This window comes from Lagopus leucura, unplaced genomic scaffold (genome assembly GCF_019238085.1).
Source record: "Lagopus leucura isolate 7727_CA_CO unplaced genomic scaffold, USGS_WTPT01 Super-Scaffold_100002, whole genome shotgun sequence".
NCBI classification, from domain to species: domain Eukaryota; kingdom Metazoa; phylum Chordata; class Aves; order Galliformes; family Phasianidae; genus Lagopus; species Lagopus leucura.
This window is the reverse complement of record NW_024962263.1, coordinates 3,036,940-3,053,502: the sequence shown is the minus strand read 5'-3', so window position 1 is coordinate 3,053,502 and position 16,563 is coordinate 3,036,940. Positions and strand designations below refer to the sequence as shown.

At 38.4% G+C, this 16,563-nt stretch overlaps 1 protein-coding gene across 2 annotated transcripts in view; it reads right to left on the bottom strand.

The window, feature by feature from the left end:
- Window positions 1–2,421: 2,421 nt before the first annotated feature.
- Window positions 2,422–16,563, bottom strand: part of DCDC2 (doublecortin domain containing 2) — a 53,158-nt gene continuing 39,016 nt past the window's right edge. For both annotated transcript variants that reach the window (XM_042869875.1, XM_042869876.1), the window contains exons 8-10: window positions 15,456–15,556; window positions 6,584–6,931; window positions 2,422–5,306 (exon numbers count right to left, since the gene is read on the bottom strand). In XM_042869875.1, the coding sequence (XP_042725809.1) occupies window positions 5,199–5,306; window positions 6,584–6,931; window positions 15,456–15,556 (557 nt within the window). In that variant the 3' untranslated portion in view covers window positions 2,422–5,198. The remainder of the gene's footprint in view (window positions 5,307–6,583; window positions 6,932–15,455; window positions 15,557–16,563) is intronic.

Genomic DNA, 16,563 nt, shown 5'->3' with positions numbered 1-16,563 from the left:
GGGAGCTCTGGATCTGCTCACTGCTTATGAAGTAAGATGATCGACTCATTAGTCACAGTTTTGGTGCATGCTCAATTGGCCTTTAGCTTTCGAACCAGGAATCTGCCATCAGTTCCCTGAGCACTAAAGTTTGAGACAGTGTGTGGTCATTTGCTTTGGTGTTATCTGTCCTGGGCATTTCATTGCCTGCCTTAACAAGGACTTGGGTGCAATGGCCAGGCCAAAGGATGAAGCTCTGGGGAGCACAGCATCACAACCCCATCTCCTGAAGGTCATCCCACTGACTCTAGAAACATCCAGGTGTGGGGTACAAGGCCCTTCCTCTCTATTTGGCACCTCCCCATTTATCTGAGCCACAGCAACCCAAGTATCCAGCAGCCAGATTCTGCTTTTTTCCACAACCCTTAGTGGGCCTCATGTGCTTTATGTTCCTTCGCAAAGAGACTGCAGGAGAAAATCCAAAATTACAAGTGCTGCTGTAGAGAAAAGCACTCAACTCTGTATACCTGTCTGCTTCCTGTTAACCAAAGCACTCTGCCATTTTACCATCCAGATTTTCACTACATGCCACCTTTACAAGCTATGCTTTATTTCACGCTTGTTAAAAAAATGGCATCTGAATTTATGGCAAAGGGAGCTACACGATGTATCACTGGGCTGCTTTCTGCAGGTGCCAGCTAACATTTTGCCTTCCTGTGAAGTCAGGTGAATCACAGAATCACCCGGGTTGGAAGGGACCCCAAGGATCATGTAGTTCCAACCCCCCTGCCTAGCAGGGCCACCAAACATACACAGGTGCTTGAACTTAAGGCAGAAAGGGGGAAGTTTAAAGTGGATCCCAAGCAGACCTTGTCTTTTCACATCACCTAATTTTAGGCTAATTCTTAAGGCGCCTCGACAGCCAGTCAGTCCATTAAAGGTGACCCAGCTAGGATCTCAGATACTTTGCATCATAGTCAAGAGGGCAGTTTTTCCTCCAGTCACAGACTGGAGAAAGGGAGCCTGCAGCCATCGAGGTAGAGTGTGCTGAGCTTGGATTTTGTGTGTTGGCTTTGGAGTCTGGAAAAAAGTGAATGCCTTTAAAAATGATTTTCCAGATAACACTTGGATTAGGAGCTTGACTTCACCTGCTTCACTTGCATATCAGTGGGAGTACAACAGGAATCCAGAAAATGAGAGTGAACATGCACAAACAGTTCTTACAGGAGGAAGACTTTGTATTGGTTTTTGCATAGAAACGCCTGGATTCTAATCCAAGGATTCACAGCATAAATAGTAAATGAACCTGTGCCTTTGAAAATCTGCTAACCATAGTCATGAGCTTGTATGTTCTCATTGTGTAGAAATGTGAATCGTTTTATGGAGAATTAGATTCCTTCTAGTTCACGCCAAGCAAGAGATTTTGAAGCTTTTTAGGGATTAGTCAGCTAATCTCAACTAATAAAACCTGCATTTTGAATTCAATTTCGGTTCCGCTTAGCACAAAGAAAAATTCAAATCGTATTTAAAGTTAATTTATTAAATTTCGAGTGTTACAGCTGAGCATCATCTGCAAGGAAAATATGAACACTTAAAGATACTCATAGTTACATAGCATAGATTGTTGAATGTCTGCCTACTGTTTCAAAATATCTGTTGTATAAGGCAGAAGTCCTCTATGCAACAGCGTAGGACTAAAGGCCTTTGAATGCTTTCCTGCCACGTGCTGTAGTAAATATATTCATTTTTTCTTGAATTTTCCATATCCTTTCCACTTTCTTATGACCAAACTTCCTCCCAGGCAATTTTAGGTTATTTCCATTTCACTTCAGTGCCATAAGGACATAATGGACTTTGCTCAGCAAAGAGCAAAAGTATGTGTGCCACTTATAATATCATCCTTTCATAAGCTTGGCTATTGCTAGATTTTGTCATGTGTTTTTTCCCATGGTTATAACTAATTTCACTAATGCTCAATAGCTCCCATTGCTGAAAATAGAACACTGCTAAACTACCATTATAAACATTAGTTGCACGTGCAGCATGTGTGAGTACACAAAAATGCATTCAGTTACAGTGTTTATATAAGTTAATGCACACAAATGTGTCCATGAAGAATACTGGAAAGATACCAGGCTGCTTACCTGTCTATTGCCACATCTAAAGCACTTCTTTCGATTCCAATTGAAGACTATCAGCCACCCAAAACATCCTTCAGCTGCATCTCATGAAGTCATTCCGATTGTTACAACATAATAAACAGATTCTTCCTCAAGAGATTTCATTTTATATTTACATGTATTACTGAATAATTATTTAAATGTACCTTTGGAATAATTAATCAAGATACCCAAGCAACTCTCCTTTTCTCAGTATTTTCAAGTAACATTTATGTGTTGGTTTTTCTTCTGCATGCAGGTTTATTTAGATGAGACTGACAGAGAAAGGAATGCATTTTCTTTATTTTCACTTTGCTTTCCAGAAATTAATGTTATTTTGACTCTGATACATCAGATCACTGAAGCATTAAGTAAAATTTGATGACAAACTGCATCTCTACGGGATTTAAGTATATGCTTTAGAGCTTTGCTGAAATTAGGAATTAATTCTTTTATTTGCTGTAATAAGAGACGAATTATCAGCAGAATTTCTTTCACGGTTACAATGCCATAACTGGAAACTCTGACTTTTTTGCAGTTCTAGTGATGGAAGAATCCTAACAGCTGAAAAAATAGCGAGGTTTGTAAATAACATCAGTCATCCAAAGCCAAAACTAATGCCAAACTGGCCTTGATTTGAGACAAAAGCAGAAGTGTTTGTATGCTAGCTCTTTTTTAATAGGAAATTGCTTTTAAAAATAATGCCAGGAGAAAGAAAATGTCATAAAAAAAAAAAGCAAAAAAAAAAAAGTTGCATAAAAGCTTGAAGTAACACCATATAAGCTTAAGAAAAAGAAATATTTCTTATATGGAACATTTAAATTGTCATAGCAAATTCACATTCACAAACATATTTTAGCAAAGACCACACACATGTTTCTTGATTAATTTCTATTAACATCAGAATTGCTATGCATAAACTAATTTCCTCTGTGCAGAGAATCAGATACAAAGTAGGTGTTCTGAGTACTGCAGCACGGAATGATGAAATGGCTGTATCTCTCCCCAAAGTCCAGTTTGTTCTTCTGAAGCAAAATCCTCAATCTTTCTTACAGGATGAACAGCAGAGAGGAAAACATTTTGAAGGCTGGGTAACTCTGGGATTTTCACGTTCCCAGGAAAGACAATTATCACATTACAGTTCCCTAGAATTTACTTTAAGTTTTAAATAACTCTTACTGATATTTGTAGGTCTTTAAGCACTGAACTTTGGCAGAAAAGAGAGAAATGACCGAAACAATCAGCAGACACAAGTTATGAATAGAAAGCAGAGAATCTCTGTACAAAAGCGTGCTTCTTCTAAATATATATATGGTTTTAAGTATAACATTTTGAGGAAAATGTTGATCATCTTTACCAGACACGTTTGGCTGTCGAGTTAGTTTCAAATTTCTGAGGATGCAAAAAACCTCAGAGGTTGTTCAGGATTTCACCTGCAATAAGATGACAACACGTAGAATCCTGTGCTTGGGTGTACCATTAACTTCAAGCCAACAACTCTTCATAGTGATGTCAATACAAGACAACTGTCATTTGTCTTGGTTCTTAAGCACACTGAACACCATGCTTGCTGCTGATCTATTCACCTCTAAAGGAGTGAGGATGGAGCACTAGCCATTTTCCTTGGTGGGCTCTGCAAGAAGTTTCAGAAGGTGGGGTTGAGATGGAGCTTCCCAGTCTGGTTGGTAGAAAAGTGCAGATATTTCTATGAGTTTCAGTCACAATAATTTTCCTACACTTCCTTCAAACAGTGCTTCAAGTTCAATTTGTTCCTGAATGTAATTTTGGTCTTAACAGCACAAAAATCAACAAAAATGACATTTAGTTTCTCTTCGTCATAATTTACTAGCATTAATGATAGGGAAACTCACTATGTATTTTATATGATTAATGAAATCATGCTCAGGGCTGTGTTTCACAATCTACAAACAATTGCTATTACTAACAGAGAACTGGTAAGAGTAATGGTGTTGATGTCATTAACAGAGCTAATACTGGGGATCAGTGGCTTATTTTCTAATGCAAATTAAGCCACAGCCTATCAGGAACTTGCTAAGTCAAAAAGATGATAATATGCTTTCAAGCATTAAGGCTACGTAAGGGATTCATGGACGCAATAACAGCTGCTGAATTTTTCAGTAAACTAGTAATCTTATGTTAATGTGTTTCATATTAAAATAGCTTCATTGATAACAATGATTTCATGCTAATTTCAGTCTGAATCTGGGCCTCTTCATTTTTTTTTCATTAATAAATTAGATTTCACTTGAACTGAAGCGTAATCAAATTGATCTGCTCCGTGTCTGACCTGCTGCATATCTGTGCTTTGTTCTTTTTTCACTGTAATAGCAATCCATTGCATGGTGAACTGGTGCAGAACAACCAGCAAAACTTACTGTTGCAAGTGTGAATAAGCTGCAGCACTGCAGGCTGCCAACCCATCTTCACAATGCTAAAAAAGGACTATTTAAGAATGCAAAAATAAAAGTTATTCCAATTAATATACTGAAAGCTACTACCCAGTAATATTAGGACTCACAGTACATCTTCTTTGCTATCCTTTAAGTGAGCAAAGCATTCTGCTTCTATCTTAAGGTTACACTTGGAAATAGAACATATCACGTGGAATTTCAATGGGAAAAACTACTTATAGTATGCAAGTCACAAATGATTTCTCTTTTCTAAACGAACCTGCAAAGAAGTTCTGATATTGAACTTATTTACCCTTTTTCTTGACAATTGTCATTTGTATAGTTGACTCTGCTACTGATGGTTACATTTTATACCACAAAATAGTTTATTTCCAATGTTTCTAACATTACCATGTAGTAGTATTACGTTTTTTTCTCTCAAATTCCATCAGAAATTTCACATCTTGTGAAAACAATTCAACGTTACTTAGTAGATATTAAGGCTTATGTCCTATTATTCTATATGCCATTATCATCTCAAGACTCAATATGTGTGTACACAATCTATCTTTCCATTTTAAGCTATAAATGATAAAATAACATGCTTGAAAGTATTATTTCACTTCCCACTGATTACATTTCCTTATATCTATGCAACTGCAGCATAGCCATTGCTCTGGTCCTTTTCTTCACTTTCCTGTGGGCTAGTGATTGTCACCCTTGGATTTCTGGATGTTTTTTCATGATGGGAATCAACCTAGAAAAAAAGGATAGTTACCTGATGAAGTTAACAGTACCTAAGATTTCACTTTATTGCAACAGTGTGATCATCTTGTACTACAAATTCCATGAGGAATTCTTAACACACACACAGACACACACAAAAAAAAAGATGCTTTCTGTCAGTGATCAAATTAACATTTTTGTTTAGCAGAAGTTTATACACCTTCCAAAGGAGAAAGCACTCAAGTTAGAGGTTTTTCCCCCCCGGGTTGTCAAACACCCAGTTACCCACATATCCTTTTAAAGTGAATGCGCACTCACTTTCTCCATTGCCATAAATTACTTCAGCTTCTCTAAAAACAAAACAAACAAAACAAAAAATCCATTGCTGTGTCAAATATAAAACAAATTTGGGAAGAAAAAAAAATGTTATGTTACTCAGTTCTCTTAACTCCCTTGAGAAATGTTTTTGTGTGCAATATAGGAACAGATGAAAGCCTAGTTGCAAGGAACTGAGAAACCATTCCCAGTGACCCCAGAAATAGAGGAGGGGTCTTTTTTTCCAGCAGCTTATAGGCAGAAAACATGCAGCAATTTGTTCAGCTCCTAATACTCGAGAATACAGGTCTCCCTGGATCTGGATTTTTTTCTATTAAGCAAAGGACTCCATTTTCTGTGTCCTGTTCATCTGACTTTCAGGGCAGTCTGCTTGGTTCCGGGCTGCACACCTCCAATTAAGCTAACAGCATGTGGCCAGCTTCCCAGAATTAACAGGATATTTGATTTTAACCTGACTAAAGCACCTTGCTTTCAAGGCCTTATTCATTTCCATTGTTTGATCCTGTTTCTTAGAAAAACAAATGAAACTTCCACATAGTAATAGCAAGTTCTCTTTATGAAATGCAGCTTCTGCGAAAATCAATTCAGGCAAACAACAACAACAAATCAAGGTGCTGTGGTTTCATGAATACATCTTCCTGCTCTGTCCTAAGGATAACACAGTGAGGAAGTGTAAAATGATTGTGCCTTTCAGGAAATTGCAAGATTTCTCTTTTTGAGAGCTCAGCATACTCAGGAAAGTAGGATATGCAGGTTCATCAAATAGTGAGAAGCATCTGCTTTCTCAGTTGGAGGGCATATATTGTAACTAATGATGTTACCAACTTACGTAGATGAGAAAGCTTTTCCCACATATTCAGTTCTATTAAGGTCTCTCCAAGACTTATCTGGAGTGAGATACTTACAGACTAGCTGAGACGAAGCCTAAAGCTGACAAATACAGAAAAACAAACTGAAAGAACAGATGCTTACCTGGTCCTGACTGCCAGAATAATCCTCTTTTACATCCTCTTCATGCTGGAGATCATCGTGGCCATTCATCTGCTCCATCAGCCCACCACTGTCTTTATTTATCTTGCCATTTAAATGGGCAAGCTCCTCTTCCTCTGCCTGGTCAACATCCTCTGTTTCTTCTGTTTTGTGTTCATAATTCCCATTTAATTTATTCTTATTTTCTCCTGTGTTTCTTTTCGTAACAGTTTCACCATTTTCCTCTCCATTTACTTCTGGGTGTTCTTCCTTCTGTTTATATGCTTCCTCCTCTCCTCTGTCATCTTCCTCTTCTGCATTTTCTTCTTCATCCACAGTTTCTGCTGGCCTCTGAAAGGAAAAGCAGCAACATTACGAGGCATTTTTAAACAGAATTCTCCAAGGCAATTCTGAAACGTGACAGAGATCAAAATCATGATTACATCATTACTAGGGAGTAAGTATGATGACATGAGCTTTATCTTCACGGAGAGAAAAACGATGCTCCTGTTGGCACCTCATACTGCACTCTCATTCTACAAACAATGCTAAAAGCTAATGAGATTTAGAAGAATCACACAGGGTTAATCTATTTGACTGTATTAAAACTGGAATGAGCTAGATTTAATTATCCCACCAACAGTATTTTGTACCAGCTATTCTGATCTAATATTCTGGCATCTGGTACATATACATATATATTTTTCTATAAAATAAAATATTAAAATAAAATAGCATCACTAGCACACAAAGTGTTCTGAAGTCTTACCTATGAACCAGACCACACCATGCCAATCAGCCTGGTCACAACTTGTCTTCTATGCATCCACAGAAAAGCAGCAAGAGAGATGAGATAGACAGACCCACTGGTCTCTTCCATAATGTCTCTTCACAAAGACCTCTGTGTGGGTTTGTATAGTTAGGATTTGTTTGACATTTGGTAATTAACTTTTCCTACATAATCAAATAATTACCAGATAATAAAACGTTGCCCCATATTGAAGAATAAGCAGAAAATCACTAGGGATAAAGCTGCTAGCAGCATGATTTTGTGGCAACCTGGGAGACTGATGCACATGTTGTCTATTTTTTGCCATTTGTCTTCCAGTTTCAACTTTCAATGTTCACCTGACTATTCAGCGAACCAATGCCCCTTCTGTCAAGATGACTTAAGTACTCATGCTCAAGTTTGAATGAAAATAAAGAGTAAAAGTCCCATGGGAATGAAATCATATCTGCCTCCCACACAGCCTCATCAGACTAAATCTAAAGCAAGCAATCTGAGAGCAAAAGATAGATTCTCTTTTAATCAAATGCATTGGGAATTCTACTATCATTAGCAGCTCCTTTAGGCAGACAGGTTTATCCTACAGCTTGTAAGTTCTGTCTCTTTTTCTCACTGTTTCATTTCAAAAACAATTCTCTCATTTTCTTTAGCATATTAGTAAGAGCCACTTTAAGAGTACCAGCAATTGATTGAAGCCTTTTGACAAGACACCCTGCTTTTGCTTTGACGTTTATGTAGCAATGTAAGACTATTTCACAAAGCAAAATATCCCATTGACTTCAAATATTCCGTGAGCTTCAAAAAGGACAAGTTATTTCATCGTGATAATCCACAGAATGACAAGCTACTAGAAATATTACATGGTTACCTGACCATGATATAAATAATGGCTCCTAAAGCTCTCTGTGAAGCACAGTGGGTTCTGTACGATTTTATTTAAGCCTTCCTAGCTATCTCTCAATATAAAATCAGCCCTGTTGCTTCTGAAATGAAAATTAAACAAGCCAGATCTTTACAGACACTTTCAAAGAAGCTGCCATGCAAAGCAGACTTGAGCCAACTCGTATAACTATCAGCACGTAAGGACAGCAAAGAAAATGTAGATTTAGCCTACCTACTGATTCGCCACCTATGAGCTACTGATTTATTTCCAGTGCACAATGATAATTAGCAGCTTTGAGTTCTGACTCGGAGCAAGAGTGGACTGCATAAATTAAATGCACCACATACCCATATTTAAAAGTAAGCATTTTTCTTAAGGAAAACTGCTTGCTATGACATTACAAATAGTGGCTATATCTCTTAGACTTCACCCTGTCTAGGGACTAAACTAAGTGAAAAACAGTGTATTGAACAATAGCCAGAATCCCCCTGGAAGCTCATAGGGAGCTAACATCATATCACATTCAAATTGCAAAATGGACCAAAATAAAATGTCACATTTACAGGCAAGAATTGGAAAGCAAAATGCTTTCTTCATTTAGTCTCATTTCAAGTCACACTAGATTATGGACATAGAAGAAGTGATCTTTTGCTCAGTAGTCTAAAATACAGAACCATCCCCACTGCTTGGGAAAACGTAGGTAGGTTTCAAAATGAGGATGGCCATAGACACTGCATTTAAGAATGAGCTGCAGATTGAAGTCAGAACAGTTGAGAAGGAACTGAAGTCCAACCCACCCTCCAAATCACACAGTGGTCTTTACATAAAAATTGTGACACTTAGTACTGAAATCTTGCTGATTTAATAATGTGAAGTACACCGTCTTCTCTGAGAAAGAGAAATACTTGGCAAAAGTTATTTAATTTTCATATTTATGGAGACAGATTTTTTTAATAGTCTTATATATATATATACAGGGAAGAAAAGAGAAAAAGGGAGAAAGATTTTTATGGTTCAAAGCTTATAAATACTACAGATGCATAACTACCAGTTCCAGTGATTTTAGTGAACCTGAAGAAGGGAGCTTAAGAAAATATTAATATCTTTCTGGGACAGGGCTTAATTCAGGGACTCCTGTAGTCAATGAGAACCTTCACACAGAATTTGACAGACTACAATAAACCATCTAGCTACTGCTACACCAAATGTCCATACTTTTATATAAAAGTTACTTCAAATTGTGTTCTCACACTCTCATAATTCACCTTCTAAACAGCAAGAATATTCACGGTAAGAGCTTCTTCTGTGTGTAATGCTTTGGCTGGATGGCTCAGACAGATGTGGGAGGCTGCTCTCCTTTGCATGTGAGTCAGGCTTTGAGCCAACGTGCTCGCTCACAGGAAGTTACACATTACAAGCTCTTCTGAGTGAAACACTGGCTGGATGGCTGGGCCCAAAGAGCTGTGGTCAATGGAGTTAAATCCAGTTGGCAGCCAGTCATGGGCAGCGTCCCCAAGGGCTCTGTTCTGAGGCTGCTTCTATTTAACATCTTTATTAACGATCTTGATGAGGGGATTGAGTGCACCCTAAGTAAGTTTGCAGATGACACCTAGTTGGGAGGAAGTGTTGATTTACCAAAGGGGAGAAAAGCACTACAGAGGGACCAGGATAGAATGGATTGATGGGCCAAGGTTAACTGTATGAGTTTCAATAGAGCCAAGTGTCAAGTCCTGCATTTTGGTCACAACAACCCCAGGCAACCCTACAGGCTTGGGGAAGAGTGTCTGGAAAGCCTCCTGATGGAAAGGGACTTTGGTGTACTGATGGACATTCAGCTGAACATGAGCCAGCAGTATGTCCAGGTTGCCAAGAAGGCCAACGGCATCCTGGCTTGTATCAAGAATGGTGTGGTGAGCAGGACTAGGGAAGTCAGCCTTCCCCTGTACTCAGCACCAGTGAGGCCTCACCTTGTCTTATGGACACAGGACAACTCGAACCTGATTGCAGTAAATCTAGAACTGGAGAAGTGTGAGGTGATTATCTGCTTATTCCTTGAGGTAATTTTCATAGAGGACTAAACGACTTACAGGAACGGACAATTTTTCAGTCTATGATAGACTAACATCATTCTTCCAGCAGCAAGAATTACCAATAATCAGGCTCTATTCTGCCTTATTTGTGACAGCAAGAAAATAGGGAGTACCACTCCTTGTACAGCTGGCTGCAACTTTCAAATGTAGGGTCCATTGCAGTCACCTAGCTGAAATTACAGAAGCTAAAGTAACTTCCTTTCAGATCATATTTTCATATTTCTAAGTACAATTCCTCACGTGCCATGGACAATCACTAAAATGGGTAACTAAGAAAAGAATTGCATATATTTATTCAAAGGTACAATCAGTCAAAAGCATACTGAACTGAAGCTGCACATCACAACTGAAGCCAAGTTTCACTTTGTATTTAAGTAGCACAATTGCTTGATAATATTTTTAATCTCAGCAATACCAGAGTGTTTAAAAAAGGGAGATGTATTCTAGTTACACTCATCATGCCATAATTCATTAGGAGCCACAGTACCAATTGCCATCATCATTCAAATGGAGTAAGTCAGGAAATTTTTAGACATGGAAGCATTTGACTTCTCAACCTCTAAGGATGCTAATGCATTCTCTCAGTGGGCTTGTACACAATCGATACTAGAATACTAAGAAGTGCAGTAACACAAATCATTTAAGACAAATTGTTTTATACCATTAATGTAAAACATAGTTTTCCTTTATTGAACCCATTTGGAAATATTTACTTGGCTAACAGTCACAACAGACAAACAATGAGGTAGGCAACAAAAAGCTTAAGGGCCACAAATACCAGCATGAATACACCTCATGAATGTAGTATCAGGAATGTGCAAAGCCAATTGCACTGATCAGCTCCAGAACAGAGCTGCCCTTCTTCCTAGGGAGTCAGGAATGCTTTGGAGCTGCACAGCACAGATTCTGAAATCAAAACATTTTGTTCCTGAACCAGATAAGGTTGCTAAGTGACAACAGTCCTCTTCCACATCATTTACAAAACTCAAGTACTTAAAAGCAAGCAAATGAATAGTTGAGGGTTCATCAGTCCTGCATTTCACACATAATGAATGTGATGCAAAAAATACAATAAAGAGCCTTAAACTCCAACATCTTTAAGGCTCAGATATTTTACTTTAATGAAAGAAATGAAGACCTGAGTCCACAGAGTATAATTTTTCATAAGATCATAGCTCCCAAAAGTGTAAATGAAGTTACTTAGAAGTCAATGCAACTTCAAGCAGAGTAAAAAGCTTTTCAAAATCCATTCCTTGGTTTCACTGTGTGGCAACTGGGAGTGTGCATAAATCCCTGATCACAAGAAGGCCACGGCATAGAAGAAAACACCTGATCAGATACTTGTTTTTGTAAGACATACCTAAGTTTAAAATAGTCTGCACACATTTCACTGACAGTTACGTATAGTTTTTCCATAAGAACATTTTCCAGGAGTACATTAAGATCTGCCCAAGCTTCACAACTTCCTCCGATAAACAATGAGAAAATTTATAAGCTTCTCAAAAGAAGCCCTAAGCTTGCAGATATATGTACGTTTTTTTTTTTCCCCCCACAAACAGACTCTTCTACAGTGAATGAAAAATGTCTTAGAAAGTTAAGCAATTTGAAAGATTGCCTGTTCTAGAATTCCTAGGCTTTTTCAAGACAGGTGCACGTGGAGAGAAAACTTTTTTTCCAAGTGCTATCAGCACCAATTTTACAATGGAATAGTGCTTACAATGCAATAGAACCCGTGCCCTCTAACAGTTGGCTGTGCAGGTCTATAAAGATCAGGTCTTGTTGCCATAGCTTCAGAAATCACAATTATCTGGTGGAAAAAGCGAGGGAAGATCTCTGTTCCCATTCTGAGTTGCAAGCAACCACACAGAGGAAGCTGTCATATCTCACTCAGACAATTAAAAAAAAAAAAAAATTAAGTGTAAACCAGGGCAGCTAGAATTAAGGCATTTTCCTGTGTGTTTTATCTGTTGGCACTTAGGACCCAGAAAATTTAAATTATAGTAGCTGTAGCAAAACTTGAGCATATTAGAAGTTTTGTTCTTATTCTTTCCAAATGCCATTTTGAAGTCTTTATGAATGTAGTGCAAAATATTGCCCAGTGAAAAGCTCCAGTGTTTTTAATCAAGGAATATATCTTCAAGCAGTCAGCCTGTTCTAATGTCTAACCAAAGCAAAGCTCAATACTTTGCTTTCAGCAGCAGGAATATTAGAGTTTTGTTCTGTTCACAGAGGTGAACCTTGGGTCTCTAAAGCAAAACGTAAACCCCGCAATGAAAATCATAAATGAAAGGTGCAGATTTCCTGCTACTGATGAACTCTCTCTGGAGAAAGAAAACACCAAAAGGGATATCCTCAATTTCACATCACTTCACAGCCCAGGAAATTGAGAATAAGAGTGGCATCAGTGGACATTTGGAATAATGGAAAGCAACGGGTAGTGAGAGAACCCAAAGCATTAATGTCTACAACAGCCCCTGAAGTCAGTGCTCATTAGATGGATTTAACATTCAGTGATTTTTACAGATACAGAAAGAGAGAAGGAGGTTGGATGATGAATCTGGAGGTGAAAAAAACCAACAATTCAGATCCATTCAACATCATTTAGATCTTAATAATCAATATCACGTCCCCCAAGGCAAAGAAAATTGGCGCAGCAACATGCCTGAATTCTTTGAAGGCATCATGCACTGGACTGCTCCATAACTCATAACCCTCATATTTACTGCACCTCACAAGGGCTTATTGCGAGAGAACACATGGAAATTGATAAATCAATGGAAACTTCCAGTGTTATTTCAATACCACTGCTACCAAATGCTTCTTCTGTATTTCATAACTTACGTAAAGTAGTAGTTTGTCCCAAAATTGTATTAGTTGGAAAAGTTTCTCTCTCAGAGAGAGCTACTTTGAATGTATCTATATTATAAACAGCAATCTCAACATAAAATATTTAATCAGCATTTCAAATACGAAATTTATATTGTTTCCTCCCTCCTTACCAAGATCTACAGCAGAACCACACCGTTCCCTTATTATCTGCACAGTTGGTTTCAGAGTCTGTCACCAGACCCCATGGATGCTGCCTCCAGGATGTAAATAACCAACTTGGAGTAGGTTTGCATGTCAAAGACAAAACTATCCATTTTTTATTCAGAAGCCAAAGCCTTGGTACAGAACACAGAACAGAAGGATATAGTTTGGGTTTAGGCAAAACACTTTTTCCCCCCCCCCTCTTTGATGTTCAATTACAACTGTCAACTTGTCTGGAATATAGCAATTCCTGTTCTTTTAAAGCATTCTCAGCTGACAAACAGCATTTTACAGGACATAAGCAGGTGTCTAGCCAGTCTTACACTAACTTCAGTTAATGGCTAAACTGGCATTTGTTCAACTGTGTACTTTAAATGGCAAGACAGAGAAGGTGCATAGAAAAAACCCAACAACTAAGCTCTCTTTTCACCACCTAATTTATGTGGCTGATGGAAATGATAGCATATCAGAACTGTCAGCATTGCAGTGAAAGCTGGCATGTAAATATTTATGCATTATGCAAGATAGTAGTGCCCTGCCTGACTGTCCTTTTCCATACTTCTAGCACATAACAGATACTGCAGTTAAAAAAAAAGCTATAGATCTTTTACATCACAGAACTGAAAAAGATTTAAAATGTTAATTAATAAGAACATGAACTTGCAAAAAATGCTAAATGTTTTCAAAGGTTGAGTAATCTCAGTTGCCTGGGAATAAAGAATACTCAGTGCTATTAAGAAGGACCTGGCTTCTTGCCAGATTAGCTTGGAAGCATCAAGTTTTAAAATGGGAAATAAACCATGGCCTGAATTCTCAAACAGTTTCGCTTTTCTGAAAAAATGTTTTAAAAAAAAAAATCAGATTATTAATAGCATACATGCCTGAATTTTGCTTTTTTCCCCACATACGCACACTTCCTTGTGAGAGCAGCTCAGGTAGCAAAAATCTGTTAGCAGCAACTCAAAAATACTTCCATCTATGGACTCCACACGGGCCTCAGCACATGACTTCAGAGATACCAAGCAAATCCCCAGCATTGCAAGATTACAGGCACAAGGGATGCTCACTGGCAGCTGTATGAACAGCTGCTCTCACTAAACACTGCAGTGGCAGGGCACTATTAGCTGTTTTCCTGTCTCTAGTAGGGGTCACCATTCTGTAGCTGTGGTAAACTGTCAAGAGTGGCTGCAGAGAGGGCAGAGCTCTTGTGGCTGCCATAGCACCCCTGTGGAGGAGTTGCCATCCCATGGCTCTTGAATTTTGGAAGAATTGCAGTCCATCTAAAGTCTAAGACCTGACAAGCCAATATCTATCAAATGCTTCATGTTACCCCCAAGGAAAGCTTTATGCACCTTCAGAGGCTGATGAACAGGCTAATTATTTCCTAATTTGATAATTGCACAGTCAGGACTTGGGCACAGTGTACTAAGAAACATAAGAAATATAGACTGAGATGACAGGCAGTATGTTCTCCCCCACTTTCAGTACGACGGGTACAATCCAACACAAAATAAACATCACAGCACCTCATAAGGACAACCACAATTAACAGCGGTGATGTCCTGATGGTGCTTAGCACACAACCCTCTGAGGTCAAGGTAGGTATTCTTTGTGCAAAGAGAGAACTTCAGCATTTCTTATGTCAGGAACAAGAACAGTCTTGATGAAAAATCTGGCTAATTAAGTGCCTAGTTGTTTCAACAGAAGACCGTACTGGTAGCTGGGACAAGAAATCTGACAAATCCAGGCATGTTTTTGGTTCAGGACTACAGGAATTTTGACCTTGATTCTTACTTATTCCACCAATACACATGGACTACAGTCTGGGTGAATCTGCTCAGTAAGCAGTTGAGATTCTCTGAGGCCTTTTAAGACTTCTCAGACCAGTTCTGAAGCTGATGTACAATAAAAAGGTAACTGAAAGAAAAAGAAAGATTTGCTAAAGTTCCCATAAATAAAGCTGCACTGGTGAGCAGTTATAAGCATTTGCAAAATAATCTCTTGTGCTCCTGAAAGAAATTGAGTAAAGAACACACACAATGAGGAAAGAAATAAAAAGTTGTTTATTTAGAGTTCGAGCAATACCTGGTCCAATGGAACTTCTACACGAGTGTCTTCATCTTCTTGAACTTCAGCTGCCCCCCACATTTCAGATCGCTTTTCTCGAGCTCTGTAAATCCCTTCACCTACAATGGGAAAAGAGTAGAAATAAGTGAGGTCCAATTGCGACTCTGTGTGGCAGAACTACTGAAGTGCACTCAATACCGCTGCTGAGAGCAGGTTTCTGAGCAGACTCACCATTCCTTCTAGCAAAGTTCTCAACCTCCCATTATTCTCAATTTGTTTTCCTTTTTAATAACAAATAGCATACTACACCACTGGGAGAAGGAAAAGGAAATAGCATGAACAAAGCCCCGGATCCCAATTCCTTCAGCTTTAGGAAAGGTTGGGAGCAATTCCAATAACATTCTATTGCTTCTACTTCTACAGTCAATGACATTACCCTCTTGGACTTAGCATAGTAACCCTTACACATCCAGAAGAATCCCAGGCACCAAATCAAGAACACTTTGAACCAGGACAGAAGCAAAACAAGGAAGAGCTCAGAAATTAAGAACACAAGGGTTAATTTAAATCACTTTCTCCATCTATCTAGGAACAAGAGATGTCTATGCTGTCATGTTCATATCCACCATAAGTAACCATAAGAATAAATAAGAAAGTTTGCACTTCACTGAATTGCTGTATAATTCCTCATAAAAGGATGTGAGCTTGATAGTATCAAACCAACATGCAAACCGTTCTCTGTTGCTGAACACTAGGAAGGAGGAAACAACCTATAAGAAAAACAAGTGATAAAGGAGACTTACAGAAGTGTAGGTAATGATTTGCATAAAAATAAGCACTGCCTTCTCAAGAAATTAGTTTTCCAGTTTTTTTTCTTTCATTGTTATGAAAGGGGGGGAGGGGAAAAAAAAAAAAAAATCAATCCTTGGAACAAAATTCAGAGATAGAATTATCACTGAAATCAGACCAGAGCATCAGAAAGCAAAGACATTGTCAGAAATATCCACAACTTTATTTCATGCTGATAGTGCTGGCTGCAGCCTAGGGGAAGAGATTTTGTGATGGACATAAAAGCCTGGGTACCTTGGAGTCAGTTCTGCTGGAACTTCTTTGCCCAGCCAATACT